The sequence below is a fragment of the Gopherus flavomarginatus genome, chromosome 8 (genome assembly GCF_025201925.1).
Source record: "Gopherus flavomarginatus isolate rGopFla2 chromosome 8, rGopFla2.mat.asm, whole genome shotgun sequence".
In the NCBI taxonomy this organism is placed as follows: domain Eukaryota; kingdom Metazoa; phylum Chordata; order Testudines; family Testudinidae; genus Gopherus; species Gopherus flavomarginatus.
This window is the reverse complement of record NC_066624.1, coordinates 109,180,108-109,198,742: the sequence shown is the minus strand read 5'-3', so window position 1 is coordinate 109,198,742 and position 18,635 is coordinate 109,180,108. Positions and strand designations below refer to the sequence as shown.

The 18,635-nt window shown below is 45.7% G+C and overlaps 1 protein-coding gene across 4 annotated transcripts in view; it reads right to left on the bottom strand.

The window, feature by feature from the left end:
- Positions 1-261: 261 nt before the first annotated feature.
- The window catches only part of IQCG (IQ motif containing G), a 32,352-nt gene continuing 13,978 nt past the window's right edge, over positions 262-18,635 (bottom strand). For 2 of the 4 annotated variants that reach the window (XM_050963828.1, XM_050963827.1), the window contains 8 exons: positions 16,376-16,623; positions 14,709-14,837; positions 14,064-14,145; positions 7,401-7,562; positions 6,964-7,038; positions 4,466-4,597; positions 2,171-2,272; positions 262-555 (listed from right to left, as the gene is read on the bottom strand). In XM_050963828.1, the coding sequence (XP_050819785.1) occupies positions 418-555; positions 2,171-2,272; positions 4,466-4,597; positions 6,964-7,038; positions 7,401-7,562; positions 14,064-14,145; positions 14,709-14,837; positions 16,376-16,623 (1,068 nt within the window). In that variant the 3' untranslated portion in view covers positions 262-417. The remainder of the gene's footprint in view (positions 556-2,170; positions 2,273-4,465; positions 4,598-6,963; positions 7,039-7,400; positions 7,563-14,063; positions 14,146-14,708; positions 14,838-16,375; positions 16,624-18,635) is intronic. The other 2 variants (XM_050963830.1, XM_050963829.1) reach the window with 2 other exon arrangements.

Below are 18,635 nucleotides of genomic sequence, written 5' to 3'. Positions count from 1 at the left end.
TGAGTGCACAGTGCCTTTAAAACAGCTGCATTTTCAAGCCTGTGAACAGGGTGTGAATTATACCCAGAGGACTAATTAGTTTAAGGCTGCAGAAAAATCTTGAGGGCCATATCGTTCCAGCATCCTGTGCTCTCAGGGGAATAATGTGTGCGCATAGCACAAGGCAGGTTAAAAATGGCAGTAGCTGGTTGCTAAGCTCTAGTTACCTTGAGCTGGAGAGGTCAGACCTGTGCAAGAAACTTCCTCTTAAACTCCTGCCTGTCAAGAAAATGAACTCCAGCCTGGCCCAGAGCCCTGGCCCTGAACTCTGCTGAGGACTTTATTTCTTACTCTGTGCACACAAGCCAGTGTTCCTCCCTGGCGAGAGCCCAGACTTCCAGGGCCCGTGGGTCTAATGAGAGCAGCAGCCTGTGGCCATCACTTCCTTTTCTTAGCTCCAGCTTTTTCCTTTTTCCCTTTGTCTTTGCCCTTTGGCTTGTCCTCTTTAGACTTCTTCAGGGCCTTATAGGGACCGATGTTATGGCGAACCATTGTGCCTCTCCACCAGGCTTGGAGCTGGAAGCAGGAGAGGAGAGTTAGTTTTCCAGAGCAAGAGTCAGACTCTTCGCTGTTCAGAGCGGCTGGTCTTGAAGTCAGCTGCCATGGCAACATGCCTCCCCCTCTAGGGGGTATCAAGTAGGCCCCACTGGCTCAGTGATGTGGGACAAGGGATGGGCTTTCTGGTTGTCTGATATTACGTTTATGTGAAAACATTACAAGAAAATCCAAATTGTGAACCTGAGAGTGCCAGGGAATACGGCTCTGTGACACATTCTGATCTCCAGCCTACTCGAGGCACCGGCTGGCTGGAGCCTGGATCCCGCTCTAAGTCTGCTGTCTGCCAGCTTCTCCTAGGCCAGCAGCCTGCTGTCGGCTGCCAGTGCTACTGGTGCTGGCTCTGTATGCACCAACCCTTTGCCTTGGAAACATTCCTAACATAAGTGCTTAGATACTAAGGTGATGGGCTCTACAGAAAACCCCTCGACAGATTTCCATGCAGTCTAGATTGTAGACCAGCTGCTGTGTACGCGAGTTTACGGGCTGCACCCTGCTCAATTGCTGGCTCAGTGTTTTAGCCAAGTAAAAGCCTAGAGTGGAGGAGACTCTAGTGAGTCCTTCCAGCAACAGCAGAAAAGGCCCGACTCAGTGTTCCTGTGTATTTCTGCCTTAAATTAAACATATGGTTATGTTCACACAGACTATCAGGGTGGGAAGGGACCTCAGAGGTATCTAGTCCAACCCCCTGCTCAAAGCAGGACCAGTCCCCAGTCAGATTTTTACCCCAGTTCCCTAAATGGCCCCCTTAAAACCCAAACTGTCACAAAGAAGCAAACAACGGGCCCAACGCCACTTGCCTGCCTTTTGCAGGTCATTAAATCTTTTTCTCTCCTTAGCTCTTGGGGCCGCATTTTCAAAAAGTCCAATTTGCACATGCAGTTGCCCACCTATGCTGGGTCTGCACGTGTAATCGGTACTCCCATCACCCACTGTTTCCAACATGCCAGTACTTGTTCTCAGCAAGTACTTCAATGCTACTTTTCTTAACCACATTAAAAAGAAACCCAGCACCGGTGGCCCTGTGAAAGGCCAGTGGGAGGCAGCTTGAAAGCAAGGCGGCCGCCAGGTACAGTGTAGACTGTGGCACCTGCTGTAAAGGACCAATGTCCTAAGCTGTAGCAGGTTGGGCTCTTCCCCTGCACTTCCTGGCCTGTGGGATAGTCTGTGCTGAGCGTTTGTGGGATGGGGTGGGGGGCGGTTCTTGTACTGATGGCAGGGATTACATTGCAACCCTCCCTCTGTGGCATCATCCTCGCTGCACAGATGGGGTGAGGGACAAAAGGCCCCCAAATCTTCACTCTGGGAGCCAAGATTTGCCCTTTATTTCCTTCCTGATTCGGTAGGTGGCTGTTAACTTTGTGGCTGCTCTCCCTAGGGGGGGACTAGAGGGTGTGGAGAACAAGCAGCAGCTTGGACATGCGGCAGACCCCTCTCCTCTCCCAGCCCAATGGCAGCGCTTGCCAGTCCCAGGCCCTGCTGGCCAAACCCTTCAGTGCGTCTTGCTGACTGAAAGGAGCCCCCTTGCATACAGATCATTCATGAGCCATAGCACTGGTAGCATTTTCCCTTTTACCTTCTTGACGCTCTTTAATTCCAGCGCATCCTGCTCCACCTTTCTTCTCGCTGCCTCCTTTTCCACCTGATCCTCCATGATGGCTTGCTCAAATAACCGGCACTGCAGAAATGCAAGAGACGCTCTAGAACGGGGTGAGCAAACTACGGCCCACGGGCTGGATCCAGCCCGTTAGGGCTTTGCATCTGGCCCACAGGATTGGCCTCCAGGCCCCGCGCCGCTCTCAGAAGCGGCCAGCACCATTTCCCTGATGACCCCAGGAGGGGGACGGGGTGCAGAGAGCTCCATACATTGCCCCTGCCTCCAGGCACCAGCTCCCGCAGCTCTCGTTGGCCGGGAATGGGGAACCGCAGCCAATGGGAGCTTCGGGGGAGGTACCTGGAGGCACGGCAAGGGCAGCACATGAGGAGCCGTCCACCCCTGATGCCCCCACCCCAGGGGCCACAGCGCTTCCTGAAGCGGTGTGGCATGGGGCCAGGGCAGGCGTGCAGGGAGCCTGCCCTGGCCCCAGTGCGTGCCACTGCCACCCCAGAGCCACTTTAGGTAAGCAGCGCCAGGCTGGAGCCTGAACCCTGCCAGCACCCTGCCCCCCAACTCCCTGCCTGCACCTTGCACCCCTCCTGCACCCCAACTCCCTGCCCTGAGCCCCCTCGTACACCCTGCACCCCAACCCCCTACCCTGAGCTCCCTGCTGTACCCTGCACCCCTGTGCACGCCAAGCCACTGCCCGGAGCCCCCTTCTACACTCCTGCACCCCAACCCCCTTCCCTGAGCCCCCTCATGCACCCAGCACCCCCTCCACTGCCCCAATCCCTTGCTCTGAGCCCCTTCCTGCACACCGCACCCCCTGCCCTATCCCCCATCCAGATTTGGCCCTTGGCCCAAAAAGTTTGCCCACCCCTGCTCTAGAACATGCTTTGCTTAGAAATGGACTGAGGGCATCATGATGTCTTTGAATTCTGGAGCTCCCTGAACAAGGCTTGTCCCTCATAGCTACTCCATGGAGGCTGATGTGCAAGCCTTTCTCCCTCGGATCCTTTTTCTGGACTGTCCCAGCTCTGCAGTGCAAATGCTGCATATAACTGTGTTCTCCATCGTAAAGCAGTAAGTTGCTCCAGTAACTGAAACCTTTCACTGCTTGAACATATTGAACCCGCTGATGTTATGCTGCAGAAAGCGCGTGTCTTGTCTAGCTTCTGGTGGAACAGGTGTTGCTAGAAAGTCACCCCAAACACATGGGGACAGGTAGAATGATTGGGACACAGGGATGACACAACTGGCCCAAGTTTTACAGGCAGAATGGAGGATGAGGTGCTCGACGGGACAAGGAGTTGAGTGTCCTCTAACTCCACAAGCAGGCATTCAGAACTCAGTAAACTTAAGTTATGTCTACACTGCCCTGCAGTTCTGACTACCAGAGTGGGGACAAACAGTGTGCACTAGTGTAACCCTCTTCAACAGGACTACGTTAGTGTGAACTAGAAACCTTTTTTTTTTTTTTAACTACTTCTCTAGGAAGGTTTTTACATGTTTACAAATCCTTGCCATGTAAATATCGGAAACAGAACAATCATTCCAACAGTGAGCTTTGGTTGAGAGATTCTCCAGGAATATTGTCATCAGAGCTTGCTGTTTAACAGGGAGTTACCAGGGTTCAGAGTGAGCATCGTTACCACACCTCCAATATGTCATTTCTAGTGATCTGATTAGAACTAGGAACCTTTCAGTTAATGCTCAGAGGGGGAATTACACGCAGCTGCTATTCATGCCCTCACAGTCCGAACTGCAGGGCAGCCAACAAGCCCTCGGAGATAGCCCTTAGTCTGCAGCAGCCAGTGGTCACTGGCAATCAAAGCAAGCATGTTAAAATTCCACGGAGTCCCTCCCCCCAGACTAGCAATCGCTTGTGTGCACCAAGGTGAGACACATTGAGAAGGGAGTTTGTCCTCCCTTGCCCCTCATAAAAACCCTTCAATTACTTGCCACTTGTACACCCAAAACGGCCATAGGAAAAATAACAAACAATGGCATTTCTTGACCAGAGTCACATGCAGAGAACAGAGGATTCATGCCCCCGTGGCTCCCTCCTGACACCACTTGCTGTGTTGTTCCTGCCTATTCTATTGAATAGCTCCATGGTTACTCAATCTTTTCTTTCCCGTAGTTCTCGTCCCTTGTTCTGGGTGAATGAAAAGAGTGAGGGTGGGGAAATGCCCAGGGACCAGCTTTTGGGATGCTGCCTGGGCAATGAAATGCTGGGTCACTGAATCCTTCAGTCCACTGCTGATCTCATACCTGCTTGGCTAGTTCCTGCAGTGCTGCTAAATCATTTGCCTTGGATGCTTTTAGAGTGTTCAGTTCTTGCTGTTTAGATTCCGTGTCCTTTTCATACTTCTCCATCCAGTATTCTAGCTTCTCTTCCAACTTCTGTGTGGGAGACATACTGTGACATTTAGCACAGCAGACAGAACGCACCGGAAAGGGGTAGTAATGCTACTGACTCATTTTTATTGCTCTCCTCTGGACTCTTTCTAGTCTATCCACATCTTTCCCAAAGTGCGGTGCCCAGAATTGGTCACAGTCCTCTAGCTGGGACCTCACCAGTGCCGAGTACAGTGGGACAGTTACCTCCTGTGTCTTACAAACACTCTTGTGAACACACCCCAGAATCATATTAGCCCTTTTTGCAGCTGCATCACATTGATGACTCATTCAGTTTGTGGCCTACTATAACCCCCAGATCCTTCTCAGCAGCACTACCCCCTAGACAGTTACTCCCCATTTTGTAGTGGTGCATTTGATTTTTCCTTCCTAAGTGAAGTACTCTGCACTTCACTAAATTTCATCTTGTTGAATTCAGACCAATTCTCTGGTATTCCAAGGTCATTTTGAATTTTAAACGTGTCCTTCAAAGTGCTTACAGACCTCCCAGACTGGTGTCATTGCAGATTTTATAAGCATACTCTCTACTCCATTATCCAAGTTATTAAGGAAAATATTGCCTAGTACCAGACCCAGGATTCACCCTTGCAGGACCCCACTAGATATGCCCTCTCAATTTGACAGCAGACCATTGATAACTACTCTTTGAGTATGGTCTTTCAACAGGTTGTGCACTCACCTTATAATAATTTCATCTAGACCACATCTCCCTTGTTTGCTTATGAGAATGTCACATGGGACTGTGTCAAAAGCATCACTGAAATCAAGATATATCACATCTACTGCTCCCCCTAATCCACCAGGCTACTAAGCCTATCAAAGAAGGTAATAAAGGAAGTGAACACTGGCTGACAGAAAGATAAGAGAAGGGGAAGGAGTGAGCTTCAACTTTGGACCTTCCTCCTCCTAATCCTGAGAGATGACCTGACCAGACTGAGCCAGAGACAGGAACCCTGATGACACCGTCACGTTCACTGGCTCTGGCTAAATCCCAGAACACAACCTAGGATGTGAGACGGTCTCTCACACACACATTCTCTCTCTCTTTTTTCCTTCCTTACCTACCTTCTTTCTTGTTCCTCTCCTTTTGCCAAATAAGAGTCTGGCTTAGCTGGCCAAGACTGCATATTTTGCAACACTGTTGTAATCCTGTGACCAGAAAGGCAGCTAAAAGCAATGCCCTCAACAGGCTGATGCTGGTACAAGTTTTCCAGTTCTCAGAATGGCTGATAAGACCATGTGCTGGGCCTGTGTTTGTCCAGCTGTGAGGTTGCAAGTGAAAGTCAACTCCAGAGACAGACACTGCATTGTCTCTTTTCCCTTTTGCTTGTGTTTCTTGTTTTGCCTTCAAGGCAAAGGGATCGGACTTTAACAACAGCAGGTACAGCTCCAGCTCATCTCAACTAATGTCTCTCTCTCCCCCAAAAAGGACAATTATTACCATCTTTAATACCATCTTAGAGACCGTCAGACATGGGTTTTCTTCTTCTAAAGACTCTCTGTGGCTTAAGGGAAGGGAACAAGGGATGTTTAAATTAAAACCTTACTTAATACCTTACAGTTCAAAAGCTTTAACTGCTTTGCTTACTTTTTCTGTATCTTTAATAAAAGGTTATAAAGGATTTTTTATGGTATGTTTGCCATGGTACTAAGCAGGCTGAAGTCTCTATAGAGCAAACCCTGAACCTTGTCCAATGCTGTTTAATGTTGAACTGTTTCAGGGTCATGTTAACCTCTTTGACTCTTTGGGTCCTTTCTTCCATACAAAGTAATACAACAGACATTATGGATCGTGGGCAACCTGAATATATATAACAGACATTATGGATTGATTGCAATCTGAGTCTATCAAAAGAGTTGTGAATCGGTATTTATCCTACCCCGCTGGATTTCCTCCTGAACAAACAGGCTAGGATAAAGCAAAGAATGATTGGTGGCTCTATAATGTCTTTCCTTGCCGCTGGTGTCCTAGTTTACAGGTGCAGCTCCTGGGCCTGTGAAGCTGTAATTATACTGCATGTATTAATGCCAGCTCCCGATGCTGCTGGAAGTCTGACCTGTTTGCAATGAATGTACTTTGGGCTTTAAGTTAATCAGCTGAACAAATCTGTCCCATCTCAATTTTGATTTAGAGGAAATATATCCAGATTTAAAATAATCCAAAATTCAGGTAACCAGTGTTATGCTTTGGGAGCAAATGGTAATTCCAACAACAGTCCTGAAGCTGGTTGAGGGATAGATGGACATTAACTGTTTTCCTTAAGACACTAACTGCCACCCTAGGAATAAGATGATGTGATTTTTATAGGTTGCTGTCTTAAGTGCTAATTGAAAACATTTGAGTCACCCACCATCTGTTGTTGCCTGAGGAAATTTTCAATCTCCACGTGCACTCTAATCTCCTCATCAGTTTTGATCCTCAGCTTCTGTGATCAATAAAGACAGAACAGGTCAGAGGCTATCTTGGCACGCATGTATGCATACACTGCGACGAGGCGCACCGGCATGTGACTGCTTGTAGTGATGAATGGACAGCACGACTGAAAGTGACAGGTTCTTGCTCTGCGGTGTCAATAAAAAGCCAGTTGTTCTATGTAAGAGAGTGAAATCTAGGAACGAAAGGGTGGTGGGTGAGACGGAGGAGCTTGTGCCACCTGTGTGTAAACAAACCTCTCTTTGCATGGTGAGTTACATCTTGGCTGTTTGGTGGCAATGCAGTCTGCAGTCAGCCAGCTCTCGCCTTACTTGTTGGAGATACTTTACAAACAGGCCTAAAGACGGTGCTTACCTCAATTTCATTGAACAGGTCACTCTCTGCGTTGCTGCACTTCTTCTGGGTCTGGTAGACCTGGAGCTCTGTGTCTTTCTTCACATAGCGGCTCTCCATGTCTGTCTTGGCCTTCATCTCCTGAAGCTGGTCTTTGAGGTATGCAATCATCTCATTCCGGTTCTGAGGAATAGGCAGGAGGGAGAGGCATATGGGGGGCATAAAAGCGAGCTTCAAAATGCAAGTCACCTCTGAATTTCTTGTGCCCACTACTCCAGGCAAACTCACCTGTGTCCCACCTCACATGTTTAAAAATCATAGGGCTGAAGGCTTCTCCCCCTCATCGAGGCAGGGGGCTGGCGCTGAGTTATTGACTCTGGGAGATGGGAGAGAGGAGAGGCTGAGAGGGAGTTTGCTCCCCACACTCTGTAGGGCCATGTTCAACCCTGGTAGCCTCCATGTTACCTCGTCTTCCCCCCTCCCCCATGTGTCTCTACTCATGTGTCAGAGTGTCACCTTCTGATCATAATGCCACTGGCCTCAGCAGAGCTCCCAGATAGGAGATACATCATGATAGGGTTACGGCACTGAGAGTAAAATACATCACAGTGAGGGTGTAATTATCCTCCAAGCAAGCATTACAGTCTAGGAAGTGAAAGAATTAGAGGTCCCTTCCAGTCCTAGAGTCTGAGTCTATGAGTCTATAAGACATTGCCAAACGTACTTGGAGGTGGGTTTTTCCTTATGGTTTGTGTTATAATCCTGTTTGTGGTGTTTCTCCAACGTGATGCTGCATTGTTTCCTTCCTTTATTAAAAGGATTTTGCTACATTCAGACTCCATGCTTGCGAGTGGGGAAGTATTGCCTCCTAAAGGCGCCCGGGGGGGTGGTATGTAATTGTCCCAGGTCACTGGGTGGGGGCTCGAGCTGGTTTTGCATTGTGTTATTGAAGCGGAACCCCTGGATACTGAACCCAGCCCTTGTTGCTGCCAACTCAGAGGGGCAGAAGGGTTACATATAAAAAAAATGACATCTTGGTTGTGAGGGCGCTACGGTTTAATTCTTTAGTTTGCACAGCATGTTGGGCTCCTTGCATGGAAGTTTTTGTGTAACCAGAAAAACTAAACAATTGCAAAGCAAATTAAAGAACAGGTGAAAATTGACCCTTGCTCTGTTCATATGTGCCACTACTTCTTGGAAAGCTTATCAGGGTGGACAGTGTACATTTTGTTGCAAAAGCATACGCTCTGGGTGAGTAAGGAGTGCTGAGGGAAAGTAGCTGGCTATGTGCTGTCACCCCTTCCCTGCTCACTCTCACTACAAGGGAGAGCTGAGATTTCCAGATGCAAGTTGGGTCTGGGCATGCTCCCCTGGCAGAAGGGACTCCGGAGTTGAAAGGTACTGAGCTGATGTCTGTGGTTGAGTGTGTTTCAAGATGTTTGAACGCACTGGGGAATTGAAGAATGATTCAGTTTAGCATTGGGCTTTTTAGTTTTACTTGGTTTCCCGGGGTAACAGATGAAGATTAGAAATGCAGGATTGTAACTAAAGGAGAATTTTCTTTAATATGAAAAGCACAAGACGTGCTAAGAATCTAAAGGTCATAGCAGACTAGTTTGCAGTTACGTAAGACTGAGCTTAATGCATCTGGTTTTACTTCTTGTGCCCCGTGCCTTTGATTACTCAATCAGATTTTTCCTGTTTGCTTGCTGTCATGTTACAATGGGTTCAACATTCATCTGCTGAAGCTTGTAGCTGAAGATGAAACACAGAAGTGCCGGTGTTATTTAAGTGACTTGAAGCCCACAGAAAGGCTCACATCTTGTCACTCAGGCACCATCATATTCCTTTACTGCGTAAACATGGAAAGATCCCACAGGAAAAACCCTGCTCCATAGCACTGTGTTTAAAGGCCATGAGTCATTTTAAAAGAGTTCCTTTTCAGAAGAGTTTGGAACACTCAAAGGGAAAATTCTTCCTCCGCGCACGTGCACACACACACACACTCGCTATCCCATCAGATATAGTCAGGGAAAGCAAACTATGTTATAAGGCTCAGGACCATTAGGGCCCTTGGATGAGGTTTGTGTGTGTGTTAAAGTCATGCAGCCACCATTGTTTTATAGTTTCTCTGCCTGAAGATCGTTTTACAGCCCAAATTGTCATATGACTTGAGACAAGTGACTTTATAACAAGCAGAGACATGACCTATTTATGCTCCATAATATACCAAGGTTATTTGGTAATGGCTTGTATTTTCGTCCGTGAAACAATGCAGGAGGTGGGGGGTTGTTGTGCTTCCAGCAGACAGAAGGGGAAGCTTGTCATATGGCTGCATTATCAGTGGTTTTCAACCTTGTTTCCTTTTGTGGACCCCTAAAAAATTTCGAACGGAGGTCCAGGTCAAACCCTTCCACTGATAGCAACTGCAGCAGGGTCACACACAGAGAGGGGGTCACTACGGTAAGCAAGCCTCAAACCATTTTAAGGCCTTATGAGTTAAAACCAACACCTTGAATTAACATAAGACGTAAGAGTGGCCATACGGGGCCAGACCAAAGGTCCATCTAGCCCAGTGTCTTGTCTTCCGACAGTGGCCAGTGCCAGGTGCCCCGGAGGGAATGAACAGAACAGGGAATCAAATGATCATCTCCTGTTGCCCATTCCCAGCTTCTAGCACCGCAAAGGCTCCTAATAAACAATTAAGCCACAACCACCCTTCTCCTAGTCCTGATCCACAGCCCTGGGCTCCGCACATACAGAGCTCTGCCAATACCCCTCTATCCCAGCCTGCAATCCCCTGCTCTCCCAGCCCCAGGATCTCCAGGGTGGCTCGTACAAAGCATATACTTGCCCAAGTGTAATTACGGACACATTCTAACTACCCTTTTATAGAACAGGACTACACCAAAAAGGGCTGAAGTTTGAAACGTGCCATGGCTCCAGCTTTCCTTGAAGATTAGGCCCATTCTATGGCTTGAAAGAGACTTTTTTTGATTTGCCAAAGAGACAGCCCTATGAAAATGGCCTCGGGGTTCATCCAAAGCCCAACAAAGTCAATAATAGCCTGTCCATTGACTTAAATGAGCTCTGGATCGGGCCCATGCTGAGCATGCATAGTAGGAAATGTCCTTAATTCTATACAGGTGTATACTTAGGTAGGGAAAGAATGTGCTTGCGTGTGCCATTATTTAAATGCATACTTGTTTTAAGGAGACTGCAAACTCCTAACGCAAAGCCAGCAGAGCTTGCGAAGTCTGTAAGACACGTCAGTCTGGATTGTTTCTTTCCCTTTTTAAAAAGCATTAGGAAAATAAATCCAAGGAACAGTTAATGTAACACTAAGGCTATAACTGCAAGGAATGAGGAGTTGAACAACAGCTTTCTCAGGGGACAGACCAAGATTGTGGCATGAACTCCCAGAAGAACTAAGGACCATCACAAACCTCACCACCTTCCACTCCAAGTTCAAGGCAAGTTTCTATGACCTGGCTGCTCTATGGTAAATGCATGGGGGTGGGGGCTGTAAAAATATAAAAAACAAAATACTACATGGCACACATTCCTCTTCCCTGCAAGAAGATGAGAGGACAAATGTTGGCCATGCTACTTTGAGCACCTTCTAGTAGTGCATTAATATTATGGTGATGAGCATGGTATAAGAACCTCTACAGAAAAGAATGAATAAAAGCTAAGTATCCAATCTAAAGGTTAACTTGGTGTGCGTACAACCTACCCTCCCGCACACACCACGTTATATTCTTGGTTTTCTGCTTAAGGTATATAGCCTGCTATATTATTTATTGCTCCAAAATGTACACTGTGAAATCTACAGGATGTGTAAAGAGTGCTGCTGGGCCTTAAACGTTTTCATTGCCTGACTTGTTGATGCTGACAGTGCAACCTTAAGGTTACAGTAGCACAGGTTTTGGCATTCAATAATTAATAATCATAATCTGTGTAGAATGTCACCACTTCATCAATAACAAAGTAAAAGGAAAATGCTACAAAATAAGTGACCACTGCAGCAGCTACAGCTAAATGAATAAATCTTACTCCTAGAGCTGAACTAAAGTGATTAATCCTGCTGGTGCACAAAGAGAAGGGAAAGAACAAAATGAGCCTTGTTAATTTCAGCTCTATTAGAAATACAGGTGAATGGGGAATCAACGTTTGCCAAAAGGACAGAATCAGGAGGGAAGAATATTTGAGACTCATTATAGAGAATGAGAAGGGAAAAACAGTGGAATAGCCCTGTGAGTTATTAGTTAGTGTCTTGTTAAGAACAAACACAGCTCAGAACAAGAACATACAAGGAACACACCCAGAACAGAGAATTTTGTTTTCTGAATCCATTACTATATCTGCTTGGTATTGTTTTCTCTTTCACACTCAGTCCAAAGACTGGAGACTGCCATGGGGGCTTTAGTCCCTCCCTCCCTCTATTGTTGCTGCTCAAAAGGCTCCATAATCAACATGCTTTCTTTCCTTTTGTAAATTAGTTGTCAATGTGCCAAATCATGAAAGTCTCGGTAAAGCTGCCTATCAGAAATTTCTCAATGGAATGAACAGAAATCATTCTCCCAGGGAGACCTCATCGGAGCAGGTTATTTTTTAGCAATGGGAGGAAAACAGGATTTGAAAGTAACTTCATCTTGATTTATCATCAAAGATCAAGCTATAAGGAAACCCAGGAAGAGGACTTTAAGCTGGAAAGAAAACGACTGCAGGCCACACTTTGTGAGGCTGATCGCAAAGACGGAAGAAAGGTACTCAAAGATCAGAAGGTAAAGGCTGAAAAGGAGGATCATCACCTACAGCAAATGCAAAAAAGTTTAAGACTGAGGCCAAAGAAAGCTCCAGCGTAAGGCACGTTTCCTAGTATTGGAAAGAGTTGTGGAAACTCCATCAAAACAGAACAGTATGTGTAAGTTGGGCATACAGACACTGTTGGGCTTCTACAGCACTAACTTTGGCACCAGCTCTGCTCCTTATGTTGGTACAGTGCATGGAGAGCTTCCCAGCACTACCCTATGAGTGACCTGAATCTCAGCTGGCAGAGACAACGAGCACTAAGAAATGGACAAAATATAATCCTCAAGTAACTGCCACATGAAACAGGCCAAATGAAACAACTAATTTATTTCTTCTAACTGCCAAACAGAGGTCAACAGACTTTTAAACTGTTCCATTTTCCCCCTTAGGGCCTGGATATAGGCTTGAGTCCAGTTTCAGCAGCAGAAAAGAAATATCTATTAAGTCGCACATCTCCTTTTGCAGACCAGTCTCTGACTTCAGATTCCTTTAGACGCAGTGCCAAACTGAAGACACTGAAATTCTCTAGAAAAGTAATCCACACTCTCCATTTCTTCTGGAAAACCTTTGAGCTCCTGTGTCTGTCCTTCCTTGGTTCACTACCTATCTTGTAACCATTTGTTCCTTCAATATTGCCTTCAGTGGTTCCTCCTTTCTGCAAAGTTCACCTGGTTTCTTTTTGTTTCCTCCTTTTCTTCCTCCTACACTTACCCCAATTTATTTCATCTACCCCTATTTGTCTCTTCTAGCACCTCTATGCTGATGACTTTCAAATCTACTTTCCACTTCAACATTTTTTCCTGTCTCACTGATATCACGTTTGGAGATTCTGCTGTTTCCTCGAACTGTACACAGCTATATCTGAGCTCCTCATCTTTCCTCCCGAACCTTCTCTTCTCTTCTCCAATGCCAATACCATCCTTGTCAGACTGGCAATCACAGGGACATTTTTCAGTGGCTCTTGCTCTTCCAGGTGCATCTAGGCTCCCACCAAGTCCTGCTGCTGCTTCCTCTTCAGCTTTTATAAAAAGTAGCCCTTCCTCAATGTGCCTTCAACTTGAAATGTTTTTCCATACCCAAGTAATCTCCTGGCTCAACTACTGCTAAATCCTCCCCTCTGGGCTCCCTGTTTTCCATCTCGCTCACCTCTAGTCCATCAAGAATACTGTAGATAAAATGACCCTCATTTGCCACTCAACCAGATCACTCCTTTATACAGATCTTCTCCTGCCTCCTTCTCACCTACTGAATCAAGTGTCAGATTCTCGTTCTTGCCTTCAAGGCCCTGCATGGCTCTGCCTCTATCTCTGCTGGTTTCTTTTCGCACACCCCTCACTCCATCAGTATGCAGCAGCATCACTCCCTTCATTTCCCTCTCACTCTCTCCTCTTCATGCTTTCTCCCTTATGTCTGGATCAACCCTTTATCACAGAACATTATGTCCCCACCATCTCCATTAACGCCTTCCTTAGAACCTATTTATTCCACTAGGCCTTCCAATGCTAATCCTTGTTGGTATTATGCTATCCCCATCCCAATTAACACCATCCTCTGGGTTTCCCACTGCATTCAGATCTGATCTGCGTCTCTTTTAGATTGGAAGCTCCCTGATGAAAAGACTATTATAGCTGTACAGCACTGATCGGTGCTTTAACAATCTTTCACCACCCAGAACACTGGTGATGTAGCTACACTTGCTTTTGTTTTGTTTATATTTTTCCCTGCCTGCCCCAAAATGAGAGTGTTACTTGTGTCCTCACACCCTGTCATCGGAGACTGTGAACCACCCTAGGAAGGAGAGGTCCCAGTCTGAGCATGCTCAGTAACACATTTCCTCTCTAGCATGCTGCCCATCTCAAATATTCTCACCTGAAGTTCTAATTCCTTTTCTTTCTTGACATCTTGCAGCCGTTTCTGGAGGGACTTTATCTCCTTCCTTCCTTCCTCCTCCCTAAAGGAAAAAGCAAAATGGAAAAACCTACATTCCTTGAATACAACATGAGAGAGTAGGGTTAGCTTTCCGCAGGAAGGGGACTTCCTCCCTTCTGATGCAGTGTTGCACCTTACAAAACACAGCCCTGCTCCTCCTGCTTTCGCTGAGAGCTTGTAGGTTGGAAAGCTCCCCAGAACTCTGCAGTACCACAGAGTGAGCCACCTTTCCTTGGCTGGTTGGCAAACAGGCAATTTTTTGTCCTCTTTAAGCTTCAGGAAGGCTATGTATCTGAAAGTCATAAATTGGGATGTGATCGTAGCGATGATGACATGGTAAATAAAGCCACAGTGCAGTGATGTACGGTTCATGTACAATTGCTGAGTCAGACAGGTGGGACTGATTGGGAGAATGAAGCAAAAAATGCAGAATTCTTCCAACAGAAGCCTGTATAGAGTCCACAAAGACTTGATTAACTTGGTTGAGAGAGTAGAGAAAGGAATCCTATTTGGGGATTAGTAGCTTCTGTACTACTCAGGAGCAGTGGTGATTGAACCTGGGAAATTGCTTAACACAACCCTAACCTGATGATGGTGGTGTGGAAGTTAGACTTCCTCTCCTTCTCTCTCTGCACAGCTTGCAGCAGGCTCTGAAACGTTCCTGAAGTCTGCATTTCCTGCAAAATTTCTGCAGTCACATCGCTCGCATCCTGCCTGCCAACACGAACAAGGAGGAACACAACAGCAACTTAGACAAAGATGTTATTTTCTGGCAATTCAATGCCTGGCTCAAACATACAGGCCCCGTTATTGTTCACTGCTAAAAAAAGTTACAGTAATGTAATGTCCTGCTTTTCTTCTGTTCGGGTTCTTACACCAAACCCAAGGCTTTTCATCTACACTACACAGTTTTGCTGGCATAGCTATAATAACTAGGGGTGTGAAAAAATCACTCCCCTTACCCACGCCATCAAAACCTCTGGTGTAGACAGTTATGTTTCCCACTATAACTCCCACTTGTCCATCTGGAATATTTTGTAGTATGGTGGAGGGGTTACGTTCATGCCTTGAGACCGTCCAGGGTGGCTGAGTTATCATTTAACATTTATATTACAGTAGCACCAAGAGGCCCCACTCAAGATGGAAACTCATTGTGCTAGGTGCAGTACAGGGACTTATACAAACATGGTCCCTGCCCTGAAGAGCTCACAATTTACCAGCATGCAGAATTTCCTGGTGCATATGTGATTACATTCTCAGTGGCAATTCTGCATTCATTTGGGAATTTTTTTTGCACTGAATTTCCTTGAACTCCTTCCTTTGATTTTGCTGCTTAATTATACAGGCCAAGATTTTCTAATATATGTGCCTAATGTTAGACACACAAATCATCTTAAATCAATGAGCTGCTATGTGCTCAGCACTCTTTCAAATCATGCCATCTAATTAGGAGTCTAAATATGGGCTAACATCATGTTCCCTTTTTTAAAAAAAATCTCGGCGGTGGTGTTCATTAGTTGTTCTGTAAAGCAACTGTATAGCGGCAGTATACGTTTCCCTCCTCCCTGCTAATGTACTTCAACCCTGACCAGGCGGGAATAGGGAGTTTAGTCTTCAAGATCCATTCAAGACCCTGGCTTCTGCTTAGACTGACAACAAGGAGGCCATTTACTGTAGTTTGGGAAGTGCACAGCAGTAACAGTGCTACAGCAGTAACAGTGCTACAGCAGTAACAGTGCTACAGTGGCTTCGTATGAAACACTGATTGACTGAGCTCAAGAGACAATGCTCAGCCTGTTTAACTAATTTCACTAATAAACTAATATTTGCTAGAGAAATCTTGATCCCAAACATTAACACACCGGTACTGGATGGCTCCAGGGATGAATTATTGAGAGGTCATCAGTTTGGATTCTATTAAAGTGACCAAAAGTCATTAACACTAGGCCATACTTTGCAAATCTTTGAGAAATTTGTTGGTAGTATCAGTCCATTTCCTAATGGACAGGTATCCTAGTTCCCAAAGTACAGTAAATGGCCTCCTTGTTGTCAGTCTAAGCAGAAGCCAGGGTCTTGAATGGATCTTGAGGACTAAACTCCCTATTCCCGCCTGGTCAGTGTTGAAGTACATTAGCAGGGAGGAGGGAAACGTATACTGCCGCTATCTGTTCTGGAGATAAATGAAGGGCTTCATAGTCATCAGATCTGTTATCTGGCACCACTAAAAGCCACAGTCCTCTCTGAACACTCACCTATCAGCTTGAACTTTTCTGAGGTTATTGGAGGACACAGCACTCTGTTTTGCAGCCCTACTAAAAAGATGATTGGCCCTTTTTAGATCTCCACTCGTCTCCTGCAGCTGCTGCCCCAGTTCTGTGAACTTCAGTGACTCGGAGGGAACTGTTGGCCTGTTCTCTGACCTTGCTGACATGAGCTGTTCAAACTTAACCCCCAAGTCCTTCTGGCTCTTGACGATTTCACTAAGTTCTTGGGCATCAATCTACAAGGGAACAAAAGAGATTTACGTGCATAAGGGACAGAAGAGAAATGAAAAACTCTGCAATGTTATGTAACAGAAGAAGAAAAAGTTTTATGCACAGGGGCATAGGCCCATTGAGGTCAATGGGACTATTCAAAGTGTGTAAAATTAGGCATGTGCAAAGGCTTGTGCAGGACAAGGACCAAGGTGAAGACTGAGGAGAGAGGAAGGGTCACGCTATCGGCTAGTTCTCATTTAATTGCCACCAGCATCACCTAGAGCTTGCCTGCCTGCCTTAGTTCCATAGCAATCACTGTGTGTTGTGCTGCCTTCTCAACAGAAGTGTAAGTGCTGGGTGAATGTGTTTGTTCCGCTGTTTCATATGGTAGAGGAAATACAACACGAATCAGGAGGGGAAATTCAGAATATTGGCTGCTCCCTTCGTAACAAGCTATATGGAAACATTTTGGATATTTTAGGGCAGTCTAAGGTGTGAGTTGGAAAACAAAAGATAGACATCCTCTGCTGACGTAAATTATTATAGCTCCATTGAGTTAGGACAGTTAACCAGCTGAGGATCTGCCCCAGATGTACTGTGTGTATGTGTAATTGTGTGAATAAGTATATATATTGAATACACTAAATGTATACAGACAGGTGCAAATGAAAAAACTACTTTAAATGAACAATATTAAAATAGCTTGAATCTCAATCTCTTAAATGACTAAACTTCAGAAAAACCTGAGCTTGGCAAAGAAACTGCTTTAATGTAATGTAGTATCTACAGGCACTTTGAGATGTACCTTAAAATCCCTAGGATAGGTCAATTACCAAAGGTTGGAGAGTTTGTAAATTGCATGAGGTGCCTTTGTTCAGTCAGCTAGCAATTTATTTTTTGGGGCACAGTGTAGGAGGCAATTGCATTTAATTCAGCAAATGGAAACACTCCATTACTCTGGGGGGGCACATGAAATGGGGCAGTGCGCCCTAGTCATTGAGAAAGTTAATGAATTCTCAGCTGACGCTGTGATTAATGTTATATAAAATGTCATAACTATGACTGACTTCTACAGCTCCAACAGCATGCTAAATGCTAGGCAGAAGATAGGGTGCTTTAAAATGAAACTAACAATTTAAATTGAAAAATAGAGGATGGCATGCAGTGGCAAAATGACAGAGCAATGGAGTTAGCACATAGCTAGCTGTTCTCTATATTGGGCATGACTTTCATTGACACTATCACAAACTGAACGTGTGTGTCATGACAAGAACACCCCCTAGGATCCTTAGGAATGTGTTTTCTCTGTGGGTGTTCAATGCTAATACATCAGAAGCTTTCCACATGCTATTCAGTGAATGATAACTCATATCTGGGAGTAGGTGGAGCTAGTTCATAGACCTCATTTCAGGAAGGAGTGCCCTCTACTGTATGGCTTAAGCATTAGTCAGGCTCTGAATCCAGCACATACTTCAGATTCTGAGTATTCTCGGTCACCGTATAATAGACTTGTTCTTGAAAACAGATAAGAGACAATGGACTGGCACGACATTAACTTTTACTTTACTCTTCCTCTTCCTTTCTCTGCTGATACTTTAGGCATGGTGAGTAGAATAAAATGAAGCAGCATTAGACCAGATAAGCTAAGTTCCAGTAGTTTATGCCACCTCAGTCATGATGCTTCAATTATTTTCAGTTCTTTACTCATAGGGAAAAGTTTCATAACTGCTCAGCCTGGAAATTGGCTGCTGCCTTAGGTAAAAGTTAAGACTCTTGAGGTGATAGCAGAGATCAAAACTATTTGCCTCTCAAGATGGTTAGGTGCACTCTTGGCTCCTATCGCCTCATTTGCCACTCTACCATCACCTGCAACTGCTTCCTCTCCAAAAACATCTCTGCACTTTCAGTAGGCTGCCTCTAATACATGGAACATCCCTCCAAGCTGCCCTCTCCTTCAAATCTCCCCTCAAGACCCACTTATGGTGTGATGCCTAATATGAAATCAGCCAGGTAATGACTCTGGACTGAGGTTAGT